Source organism: Numenius arquata, chromosome Z (assembly GCF_964106895.1).
Source record: "Numenius arquata chromosome Z, bNumArq3.hap1.1, whole genome shotgun sequence".
In the NCBI taxonomy this organism is placed as follows: Eukaryota; Metazoa; Chordata; class Aves; order Charadriiformes; family Scolopacidae; genus Numenius; species Numenius arquata.
In genome coordinates, this window is record NC_133616.1 from 45,952,365 (window position 1) to 45,965,215 (window position 12,851).

At 36.3% G+C, this 12,851-nt stretch overlaps 1 protein-coding gene across 1 annotated transcript in view; it reads left to right on the forward strand.

Annotated features, from left to right (window-relative positions):
• Positions 1-12,851, forward strand: part of ERCC6L2 (ERCC excision repair 6 like 2) — a 57,841-nt gene that overhangs the window by 14,457 nt on the left and 30,533 nt on the right. The window contains exons 8-11 of the mRNA XM_074166373.1: positions 148-261; positions 1,521-1,640; positions 7,732-7,803; positions 8,964-9,109. Of these exons, the coding sequence (XP_074022474.1) occupies positions 148-261; positions 1,521-1,640; positions 7,732-7,803; positions 8,964-9,109 (452 nt within the window). The remainder of the gene's footprint in view (positions 1-147; positions 262-1,520; positions 1,641-7,731; positions 7,804-8,963; positions 9,110-12,851) is intronic.

The following is a 12,851-nucleotide window of genomic DNA, read 5'->3' on the forward strand; positions in this document are numbered from 1 at the left end:
TGTATCATATTGTATCTCTTTGGGATCAGTTATAGTACTATTTAGAATGGCTAAGCCATTAAACCTTGCAAGAATAGCACTTACAGATTATTTCTTATTTTCAGGAGTATCTGTTTGCATAAGCATTCTCTTTTTTTTTTTTTGTAGGTAAACGCTCATGGTGAAACAATTAGGTCACTGCGGTTTAGTTACCTGACAATCCTACAGAAGGTTGCAAATCATGCTGCACTGCTGCAGACGGACAACAGTAGCAAGCAGCAGGTTAGTTTCAGAAGTATCTAAAAAATACTTATGGAAAGTGGGATGAAACACTTGCTACTGGCCTCCTTTTTAAGTTTTAACTAACTTAAATTAAGATATTTTGCAAAATTCCTTTTCCATGCAGTAATTCAGAATGTAGCCCCTATTTAATTGATAGAGACTTTACACAACAGTATGTTCATTTAGTTCATGCATATCTGAAAATATGGGTTATAGAAACATTGAAGAGCTTTAGGGGGAAGAGTTAATTTCTAGTGGTTTCTAATAATACCATTTCTGTTCCATTTATGACGAGTGCCTAGTAAGAGGAATGTCTTTGTGCAAATAAATAAATAATAAGCAATTAGAATGTGTTTTTTTTTTTCTCTAGTATTTTATATTCACTGCTGATTTTTTTTTTTAAATAATAAGAAACATGTTTTAGTAGAAAATGCTCAAGAGAACAGTATCAGTTTACCTTGTTACTGTGGCGAGTAACCTACAGGATCCATAAATGACAGTTTTTGTTGTAATAATATTTCAGAGTTTAAACTGCCACTGAAATAGAAATATATAAGTATTTTGAGACTTACTGTCTTTTATGGCATATATAATTACTAACCCCTCAAAAATCTGCTGAAAAGAACTACTGTTTTGTAGTATGTTGTACCTTTGCTATTAAAGTCCATCACATGCATTGATATTGGGTGAGCGATGTGATCTTTTCTGCTCTTCTGGAAAAGTAGACTTAAAGTGTGTGGTTCTATTCAGGTTCAGAGCTATGCAAATTCTAACAGTGGAGCTTTAATGTGGCTTTTGAACAGTTTAAGTGCATTTCCTGCATTGTTTTTTGTCACACCCATGGGACAATATGCAATTTGCATATTGGCTTACCATGCCAGAGGGTCAAGAAAAATGCTGGTACACAACTGTTGGGTAGTGCAAACCTCAAGCCAACAGTGTTGCTGAGACTGACAATTCTGTCTAGTCTGATTGCAGTCAGTCTGTGCCCAGGAGAAGACATCTTGGGCATCTCTTACTCTAGTACCTGAACTCTATTGTTTCAGATTAGGATCCTCTTCCTTTTTCAAATGAAGCAAACCAAAACACCCAGATGATGTTTTATCTGGCACTTGTGCAGTGAACTGAATAAAAACACGTAACTTTTTCTCCTTGAGTTACTTCATCAGATTACTTGTTGAACTCCTTGTATGGCTTACTGATGTACCGATGTAGCTCTGATTTTTAATGCCTGTTTAAACTTTCTCCTTTTCTTACAGGAAGCACATATCAAACGTGTGTGCAGCCAGGTGTTTTCCAGTTTTCCAGATTTTGTGCAGTTAAGCAAAGATGCAGCCTTTGAAACCATTTCAGATCCAAAGTACAGTGGAAAAATGAAGGTAAACCGGTTCTTTAGAGGGAGAACAAGATCTGCAGCTGTAGTATATGGATATAGGAAAATGTACACCTAATAGTTGTGGGTTTTAATCATTCTGTTTATGGTAGTGATACCACAGCAGAGATCTGTTGTCTTGGATCAGGGTGCCTTTGGGCAAAGACTTGATAAGAGTGATCTGTGATGCTAAGATGGCTTAAGATGTTAGCTTCACATATTTAGTCATGGAAATGAACTTTGTAGTCAAGGAGGTTCCATGAAGCCATTGACTCAGTGGCAGACAAATGTTTGGGGAAGAAAAAGAGAGCAAAACAAAATCCTTATGGACTTAATGATTTGTGCACACCTTCAATATTGTGGGTTGTTCCCGTCCCTTCTCTAAAAAAGCATGTGTTAGACATTGAAAAGGTTCAGAGAAGGGCCACAAAGAAGGTCAGTGCTGTAGGACAGAAGCAACTGAGTAGGCTGGGACTCTCCAGCCTGGAAACAATGTCTTAGGATGAATGTGAGAAGGACAATCGTGTAGCATGGAACTAGTGAAGATGTGCTGAGTGCTTACTGTCTCTTTTAACCTTTTGGACATCAAAACAAGCTAATGGGAGCCAGGCTAAATATGAACAAAATAAATATGTTAAGTTTAAATCTGCAAAACTTTGTGCCGTAGAATCTGGTTTCAGAGGGGAACAGGTTGAATAACTGAAAAAGATATCTAATGTAGCTAATTAAAAGGAAAATGATATTGGGTTTAGGAACACCTGAGCTGAGGGTAACTGGAAGGTGAGAAGCTATGCAGAATGGAGTATACTGTATTTTTGATTATTTTCTATAAACCTGGATATTCAGTTGATGGTTGGGACTGGAGGGAGGCAGTGACCGGACCATGTTTTTTGTAACAGTAATGGTTGTTACCACTTTATTGATTTGTTATGCGAGTGACATCTTCCTTTTCTATTATTACATACATGTGAGAGGCCTGCATATTACCTTTGTTATATACACTTTGTTCTCCAGTGAAAATCAACTTCCTTGCTAAATTAGCTATCGGCAAATATGTACTGCATACCTGTAAAAATTAAGACCATGATCTTCAGTGGTGCTTATGAAGCTCTTCTTTTATTGGTTAAAACTAATTTTGCTTTCTCTAGAAATTTTTCTCTTCAAGTATGCTATTGCATGCTTCACTCCAGCACTGCCTTATGACACTCGATTATGTGTTTTTTGACACAGTAGTGAATAACACAGGAGTGCAAGAATGCCTGAGTTAAGGCAGAGGTTCCAGCATTATGTGACTTTAAAGTCTGCTGTTTAAAGAGCTGCCCGTTGGGAGGAATCTGTTCCAAACTGTGGCCCTAAGTCTGAGCTGCTTCTGGGACAGCATAGACTGCAGCGTCTTCTCAGGAATGCAGCTGGCTGTGGCTGTGTGGGTTGGGTGTGACCTTGCTGGTAGCAGTAAGGCTCTTGTCATGCTTGTGTGGAGTGGCCTTGGGTGGTAAGGAAGAAGGTTCTGCTATATTGCAGTGCCAGAGTAAGAGCATAACCAAGGTGGCAAAAGAGCAGAGGCTATAATCTTTTTAAGCATACTGAGCTTGTGCTGATGGCTTCCTATTTGATGAGATGTTAGACAGGTTGAACGTTTACTTTTGATGTTGAGAGATCCACATGGTTCGAAAAATTTGTCTCTGAGCTACTGGTAGATAAGCGCTAGGTCAATTTACATTCTGGATAAATTGCCCAAACATAAGTAGAATCATAGAATAGTTTGAGTTGGAAGGGACCTTTAAAGGTCATCTAGTCCAACCCCCAAGTAGACGAGATGAGAAACGCGTGATTAAAAATAATAAGCTGCTAGCATGTTGGGTTACTGCTGTTGGGTTTTTTTATTTATTGTTAGTGAATCATCTGATGCTCATCTTCATTCTGTCTCGCTAGAGGATTTCCTGATTGTGCTTTTTATTTAATTTTTGATCTTTTAGTTTGTTATCAGTCTGTACTGATGAATATTCTTGTATTTCAAGATTATTTTTTTTTGTAGATTGTAGGTAATTGGGGAAAAAAAAAAACCCCAAACCCAAAAAAGAAGAAAAAAAAGAACCCACAAGCCTCCCCCCCCCCCCCTCCAATAACCGAAACCCAAATCCTAAATAAGCATATATTCTTGAGAAGAGCTTTGGTATGGATAATTTCCTTTTTAAAAAAAAAAAAAAACCACAACACAAAACTGCAGTGTATTCATGGGAAAAAAGTAAGAAATGAAATGAAAGAATTGCTATACTTCTTTCACAGAACATTTTATTACTTGACCTTTAAAAAAGTCAGATCAGACATTACACTGCAGCAGTAGTAGGCAAAGGTACAAAGCAGTATGGACCTTTCTTTCCTACAACATAAGAAACTATGATCTGGTATTATTAGGAGGGGTTCTGCTTGTTTGGTTTGGTTTTTTTTCCTTTTAATTATAGAATGAAGCCTTTTCAAATGCTACATTTATGACAGCCCAGTAGACTTATGGAATATTTTTTCACTGTTGGTGACCTTTGGTTTTATATATGTGATGCTTTATTTTAGAAATCTATGGTGTCTATTTCAGTCCCTTGCAAACTGGATAGAATTTATGTAAGAATTATTGAAAGAATTGCTTACTTTGAGGGAAATTGGTCTTCAGTCTCTTTTAAAGGGAACTTGAATTTTGTCTCGGTTCATGAAATATATCTTAGTATAAATAGAATATTCTGAACTGTGTGCTGATGCCTCTGTGCCTGGAAGGAGGAGTTTTATGTCATGGGCCAAGTAGCCGTCAATGAAAAATAAGGTGGGTTTTGAGTCCTTTAAATTTGACTGTAGAATAATTACGATGCCAAAAACTGGTTCATAAATGTCTGTGTTATAGTGGCTTTTTTTTTTTTTTTCTCCTGCTGACTGCATTGGAGGTTTGTCTTGTGAGAAAATATTGTCTAACTCTTATATCTTCTATTCTGAATTTTAAAACAGAAGCTGTTTGGGCTGATTTTTAGTTTTGTGCTCTGGAGGCAAAGTCATTCAAAAGGTCTTCCATTTAGAATGTCCTCTTGCCATCAGAAAGTGATCAGAGGAGAGTCAACAGAAACTAGAATTTGAAAACTACTTTATATATTTTAACGTGTTTATTTGGAAATAAATAGACAAATTTTAGTAAAATGTTTTTAATACTCTTGTCCCACTACATATACTTTACATTTTCTGTTCTATAAATAAATTCTAGAAACCAATTGGAATAATTTTGTATCTTTAAACTGGTAGTGTAGACTGAATAGGTATTATTTAGTCTTTTAAATTAAAATTCTCCACAGGCTACCCAGAAATTTTGGCACAGGTGATTATTCTTTTGTAGATGAGCATATTTGCAGAGGAAAAGTTCGTGGTGTTTATTTAAATGTATTTGGGGCAGGGGAAAGGCTGGGATTTGTCAATTAACTTCATTAGCTAAGCAGCTGTAACTATCTTGAAGGGCTGAAAAGGTTAACTTATCTCCTAAAATACCTTCTATTCTCTCACCAAAGATAAAACACATAGAGAAGCATAGCTTTTTGTACTGTGGAACATGCCAACTGCCGCCAGTAAAACTGGAATTGCTTGAATGGAAGTGTGAGAGTGTGACATTCTGGTGTTTGTGTCCTACCTTGTGTTGTGGCTGCAGTCATCTCTACATGTTTTGCAAGCTGTAGTGTTTAACTGTGTGCCACTCCAGGTTTCCTGTTCTGAATTTAAGTTTATAACAAGACCCTGGAAAAAACAGTTCCTATAACTCAAATGTAGGTATCCCATCAACACTTATACGTGTACAACTAATACATCCTCATTATGGTGGGAGGTGAGTGATAATACAGTGATGTGATCTTAACTTCAGCTATTTTTGTGGAATTATCCCTTCATTTTCAATTATACTGCAGAACATACAGTTTTCAGAAGACTTTGCTTACACTTTATATTGCAAGGTCAATTTCATGTCTTGATTTTAAGCTTGGAATACTTGAATATGTGAAAGTTGCATGAAAGGAGTGTGCTACCTTGTTGGGAAACCACTGTTTTCCATCATGCAGTAAGAAAGTGGGGACCTGCAAAGTGTGAGGACAAGTAATTCCTGCTTTTAAAACACAGATTGGAGACTGCTCACACAGAAATATTAGGGACTGCTTGGAAATGAATTAAGAAAAATGATTATTTCTACAGTTCTGTTAAGGTTCTGGCTCAGAGAGAGTCTATATGCTAAGTGAAAAGTGCTATTAAATGTCTGGGCATTTGAAATAACTTTATTTTTTTAAAACTGTGCATACAATATTTCCACAGACATCCATTTTTTGAGTTTTGGAATACTGTTCTTAATTAGTGTAAATCTCATAGGAATAACTATATTAGGTTGATTTATTTATTTTGCCTGGGATGATATTATTATTTCAGTAGAAAAATGGAAGGCTCTTGGGACACCTTGCAAATAATAGTAACTTCCACTCTTAAACATAACCCTGACCCAGGCAAGCATGGTTTAGAAGTCTTAAAAAAAAATAATTGGACATCTGTATACAAACAAGGTATTCTCAGATGTGAGAGGTAAAATTTCATCACAGTCAAACAACTCACGATATGTAGCAATGGGGAGATATGCATTCAAATCCATGTGGACTCTTACATGTTACTCTTGCTTGAGTATGATCAAGTATTTCTTCTCAGACTAACAACTTTCAGGCTAACACTCTGGTGTGCAAGCATAGAATTTATTTCTCTTTGGTGCAAAACCATTCATTACTTTTCCTGTTCATCACAGCTCTTCTTTTCTCCAAAATACCTAAAATCCCAATGGGCATGACATTGATCCATTTTATTTGAACAGACTGGGTGGATTTCTTTGTGTGTTCTCCTATAGGACACTCATTATTCAACCTATACTTTACTGTAATAATAACAACAATAATACAGTAGCCAAATTCCTTCTACTTTAAAAGCATGTCACTGTTTTTCTTCTGTTTCGTAATATAGCTAAATAAAATGCGAATACAAGTCATTTAGCTTTTGTTAAATTACCTGATACGGACTTTTTCCTAAGGAAATAAATTGTGCTTTATATGTTGTTGTACAATGAAACCAGGCAAAAATTACCTTGTTTGTACCTTGTTTTCACTTGTAACTGGCTGGCTAATACTTACAAAAGGGCTTATAAATGATGTAGAATTACTGTTTTATATTCTAGATATTCTCCAGAACTGTAAATTTAATAGAAACATTCCTTATTATTTGGTTGTCAAAGATTTGTTAGGCTTTTAGTGAAATCAGTGTTGATTAACAATTTATGTATTTATCACTAAATAATTGTAATTTTTAAATATTTGTTGCCCGGTGGGAGAAAGTTGCAGACACAGTACAGAAAATTCCTCTTTCCCCTTTGTGTATTGCTTCTGCTCTATACTCTGGAGCTGCCATTGCCAGATGTGGACATGGTTCTTTTGAAAGTAACAGTATCAGTATTATACACAAGGCCCTGGATTATTTGCTTCCCCACCAGAAGAACATTGTGTGTGGGCGGATTGTTGGCATTTCAAGGTCCGTGCAGAGGCTGGGAAGCTGGATCCTACTGTAAACAGCAACAGATGAGAGTGGGAGTGGGGAGGAACATACATCTCACTGATTATTTTAAGAAGACAAGTTCCAAGGAGTTTTAAACTCAGATGTAGTACAGAAAACTTAAACAGACCTTCCTGTTTTCAAGGAAATTGTGTGCATTTACTAAATGCAAAAATTCACAAGCTGAGCTAGTGCGTAAGATAAGTTACATTTTGTTGCAGTCTATGCGCTGACACAAGTAGCTTCTGGATTTACCTGTTAGTAGTCTTGATTGCCTTGTTATAGCAGGATTTCCATGTAGATGACTGAAAAATGCATGAGTCTGGCACCTCCATTACCTTTGGCAGATTTATTATGTTCGTGTGTTTTTTATTATGCCTCTGTTTGGCTTTGCAAACAACTAATGACAGTGTGGCCTGTTCAAGGCTGAAAACTCAACTAAGTGTACATGAGATGACCTGAAGATAAAACCTCTTCATTTGTATTCTGTGGTTTCATTACAGGTCCTTCAGCAGCTTTTAAATCACTTCAGAAAAAACAAGGATAAAGTTCTTCTTTTCTCCTTTTCCACGAAGGTGAGCTCCATGTGATTTTTATCAATTAATTACAGCAGTAGGTTCTGAAGCTTAAAGCACTGAGGTGGCAGCTGCCAACCACACTTCCTTTCTCTCTCTGCTGTGGGAAATGATAGAAGACAGTGTGCTGTACTCCAAAAGCATGTTGAATCCTTATTGTGATGGGAAAACAAATGTAACACTCTGCTGCCTTTCTTACAGTTTTTTAAAGTTTTTGTATTACTTCAGGTGTAGATAGCTCATAGTGAGCTCAACTCTTATGTGTTGAGTTAGAGCAGTGTCACAGTAAAATACAACTGAAGTATCATACGACCTTTGTGTTAGCACTGAAAGTAGTTAAATTACCTCTGTTCTACTGGCCTTTGAACATCACCAGTGATGAAACTTCAGCTTTGAGACTTGTTACACCAGATGGTTTGAACTGAAAACAGTGTTTAATTGGAGCAAGAGATGTATGCACACTTCACTTTTAAGGGACTTGCGCCTTGATTTTCATGTTAGAGAATAATGTGTTTCCTGCAATGGTGCAAAAGGAATATGGTTTCATTTTCTTAAGTATTTGTAATGATAGCGTTAAAAAGTATTAAAAATAATAGTGTGAATGACAGTTCAGATTCTTAAATATTCAATAATTTTGTGGCTCTAAGGCAGACTGCAAGTTTAATATTTAGATGTTTTAATAAAATGCTCATGTCTTGGGCTGTATTTCACGATATTTAAGACCAGACTGACTGCTAGTTACTGCAATCTCTTTCCCTTTCTCCCTTTGAACTCTGGCTGTACATACTACCCTGTTCTCTGTGCTGGCTGTGTTGCTCAGTTACCATACTTCAAGTCATTGTAACTTGCTAAGATGGTAGGAAACAGTTTAAGTTGCCTGCCTGCTTATTGGGCTGAACTCATTCAGCATCACTTAGAGGTGTGGCAGGGAGCCAGGGTTGGAGGATTGAGTGAGACCACAACAGACCAACATTAACCACTTGAGTGCTGTAGAATCACAGCTAAAGAGTGTCAAAGATGTTGATATTAGAATGGGGAAGATTACTCTTATTTTCAATGCTTGGTCTATTGAAAATATATTTGAGAAGCATGGCCTGTAAGATTATGTTTAATTTAAAAGGTAATGGTAAGCACTTAACCTTTTTTATTTTTCCACCCAGTTGCTAGATGTGCTGGAACAATACTGTATGGCTTCTGGGCTAGATTACCGAAGACTTGATGGAAGTACAAAGTCAGAAGATAGAATCAGAATTGTAAGAGAGTTCAACAGCATTCAAGAAATTAACATATGTCTTGTATCTACAATGTAAGAAAATTTAATTTGTCTGTTTCCCTCTCCCTTTTTAGTGTTTAGTAAATAGGTTACTCTACATTTTACTTGATGACTTGTGAGGGATTACTTTGAGAAAGTGTGTTGTTCTCTTGTCTGTTAGTAAATGTAGACTCACTGCTGTGGACTGAAGCTTCTTAAAGTATCTGAAGACTTCCTCTCTTCCCCTCTCCTCTGCTTTATGAGGATTGCTAAGATCTGAAACAAGTGGGTCTTCTGAATCCTAGTTTTAAATTTTCACTTGCTGTAGGAGTGAAGAAACATGAAATGCTATATTCAACTGAAAAATTATCTCTTAGTGTTACTGTAATTTAATAACCACATTAATTGATGTATGTCTATTTAAAATACTTCAAACAATCCTTTGTCTTTTAAAAACATTTGCCTATGAGATCTGCTTATCAATTTATGATGGATAGTGATGTTTTTTTTAAATAGAGCAATATGTTCAACTGAAATTTATGAAAATATGATAGCCCTTCCCCTGTTACTTCCATGTTTCCTCTTGGATGAAGTTTGTTTCCAGGCAAGGGCAGAAAGCAAATAAAGAAAAGCTTTAATCTTCCTGTCCAGCGGACAACTCTATGAAACATGGAAACTTGCTGTTCTTGCCTATACGGTCACTTTGGTCCTTCTTTACTGAAAATGCATGTGTTGAAGTTAGATAGGAGGATCCACTACCTCTGTTTAATTAGAAGTTAGATATAATCTTAAAGGCTGTTACATGTGAATATCAGAACTGTCTTCAGGTACATTCTGGTACATGTGGGAAGAGGTGTTCTGTTGGTCACGCACATTTGTAATCTCTGTCAAATGTGGAACCTGGCCATCAGTTTCCCTAAGATCTTCATGGGTCCCTGTTCTTGGTCCCTGAAGACCACAGGGAATTACTGCATCTGCAGCATTAGGAAAGACTCTAGTTTGTGCCTCTGTCAATCTAGTTTAGTTGTGTAATTATAACCTTTTCAGTTCTCTTCCATTAATTTACACAGAAATAAAAATGAAGATCAGATAAACAGAAAGGACTTTCTCCTTTCTGCTATTAGAGTTTGTGATTACAGAGATTGGTGAGCTTTCCATGCCTGCTGGTGGTGCTTGAGATGAGACTTTATTCTATTGTTCTTAGAGTTTCTTATCTTAGTGAGTAAACAGAAGGAACAAACAATGATGGGATTGCAGTCATTATAACCAGTGTTTACTAAGAAAAACAGAAGGTGCCGTTCTTTGTGTAGTTTATCACAGATAACAAAAAATTGTCTTTTTGCTTGCTCAATAAACAGTAATGGAAGCAGCTTTAATTTTGTAATCCTTTAGAAATCAGAAAGTTATTTATCCGAGTTTTACTCTACAAGAGATTCATCCTTCCTCTTACTTACATTAGGCGTTAGGACTTCACAGTATATTCTTTATTTCTCAACACATAGTAAGTTGACAGTATTGGGTCATACTCTTCTGTCTGTACTTTCTTGCACAGTTTTTGGCTGACTGTTCTGTGTAGTCAGCTTGTATGTATTTGGAAAGTCCCATTGTTCAAAGAGGCAAATGTTGATTTTCAGCTGCAAGTACTTGCACAATCTTTTGGCTGCAAAGATGCATTCTGCAAAGGATGAATTCCCTGCATAGTGATCTTGAGTCTGCTATTACATTCCACTGGTGCAGTTAACATGCAACTTTAAACAGGAAGCTCGAATCTATAAATTAGTGAGTTACAGTGCAGACAGTGGTGATCACTGTTAAATTTATAATATTCCTGTTTCATATTACATTTTTTTTATACCAGTAAAATGCTGTTTCTGCCTGGAGTTGCCTGTGTATAGTCCACAGGCATTTGGCAATCCTGATTTTAATTCTTGGTGAGTTTTTTGAGAAATAGGACCTTAAACAATACAGAAAAAAAAAGCAACCCAAACCAGAAACCTGTCTGTCTGCATCTATGTAGCTTAACCTCAAGTATTGCAGTTAATGTTAAGATCAAACATAGTCATGTAGCTATCCATAATACTTTTATGAATAGCTATGATTAATATAGCTATATGGATAAATATATTTTATGGCTCTTGAGGGAAAATAAAAATTGATTTCATCAGAGCTTGTAAATTCCATCAAACCAGTAGGTATAGACTATGATTTTGGCCTTGAGCTTTATGGCAAAATAGGTGTGCATCTGTTGGAACTTCTAGGGTTGAGGAAGTAAAGTCCGTTTCAGAATACTTCAGTACTGTGCTGGTATTGCTGAGAAAATGTATGATTATTTGGAAGAAAGGAAGGGGATTTTTGGTCATGCTTAGAAACATTAAAATAATTGCTAGAGTTGCTATAACTTGATAGGAAAATGTCAGAACTTGCAACTCCATTGATGCTGCTTAGCCTCAAGAAGGGGAGCTGTGTATGTACAATACTGAAGTCTACACAATCCTGTTCCATTGCAGTGCTCTGGAAGAAATAAGAGCAGTAAGAGTTCCCATCTTTAAAGCTAGAGCACTGGGTTTTTCCCTCTAGTCTTTCTCTAGATTAATTCCTACAGATTACATAATAAAACTGAGAAACAGAAATAAATTTTCATTTATAATTAAAAAGAAGTGCTTAGATGATGAAGAGATGATGGTTACAGAAATTTGTAGACAGCTTTTATTGTGAAACATTACAGTATGCACTTCCATTATTCCTGTAGCGTTCTCAATTACTGTCCATTTCTGGAGTGCTGTCCATTACTTCGTACTTTTTCAGGGCTTCACGGGAATTCTTCACAGCTATGTTTTAAATAATTTTTAATGTGCATGTAGACACATTCAAAGAACTCTCAGCCACAAGATTTCACTGAAGCAGAGAACTTATAAACCATAAAAAACTTAGCTCAGTAAAGAGAATTACATAGTCACAGCTTTCATGGAAACTTTGCTAATATGATACTGTTTTGTAACTTCTGAACGTTGTGGTATTAAGTTGTCAGTAACAGGATATAAAACCAAGCTATTTATTTAACAAAGTGTGCAGTTTTAAGATGATATTTTGAAAACTGTTGCTTGGAACAGAACTGTTATGAGACATTTCATGTAGGGCTCTTCAGCTGTGTTACACTAATTTGCATGGACCATCTTGCAATAATGACTTTAACCTCTGGTTAAAATGATATTTAAAATGGAAGATACACAATGCACAAACTACTGCATTCATTCTGCCCCTGAAGGACGTAGGAGCCATTCTTTTTCTGTTTTGGAGTATCTAAATTTTTGTGGCATACCTAAAAATATTGAAAAGTAAAATCTTCATAAAGCTAAGTATCCTGTTTAGTTAATTTTCATAATCTGTCTGTCTTACTGACACTAAGGCTTTGCACTGAGGTTTAATTTATGTTTCAGTTCCAAATATTGCAGTTTTTTTATGAAAAAACATTTGGAAAAACATCTTGACTTACGTTCAGTGTGACTGCAGTGACAGTTTGGTAAGATGAGAGGCTGAATTCTCCCCTCATGAAAAAGAAATACATGAAAATTTCAAAATACAAGGATTTTTATTCAGCATTTCAAACTTTGTCAGCGCTCATCCTCTGGAAACCTCTGTTAATATTGACAGGTTCCCACATCCTCTCCACTTCCAGATTTAACTAACCCAACACCACACCCCACCTGGAAGGAAGAGGCCACAACTGTATTTACATTAACAAGGATTCCAGGAAGACCAAAAGGTGGCGGGGCTCCATAAGCTTTTGGTTTCTGTC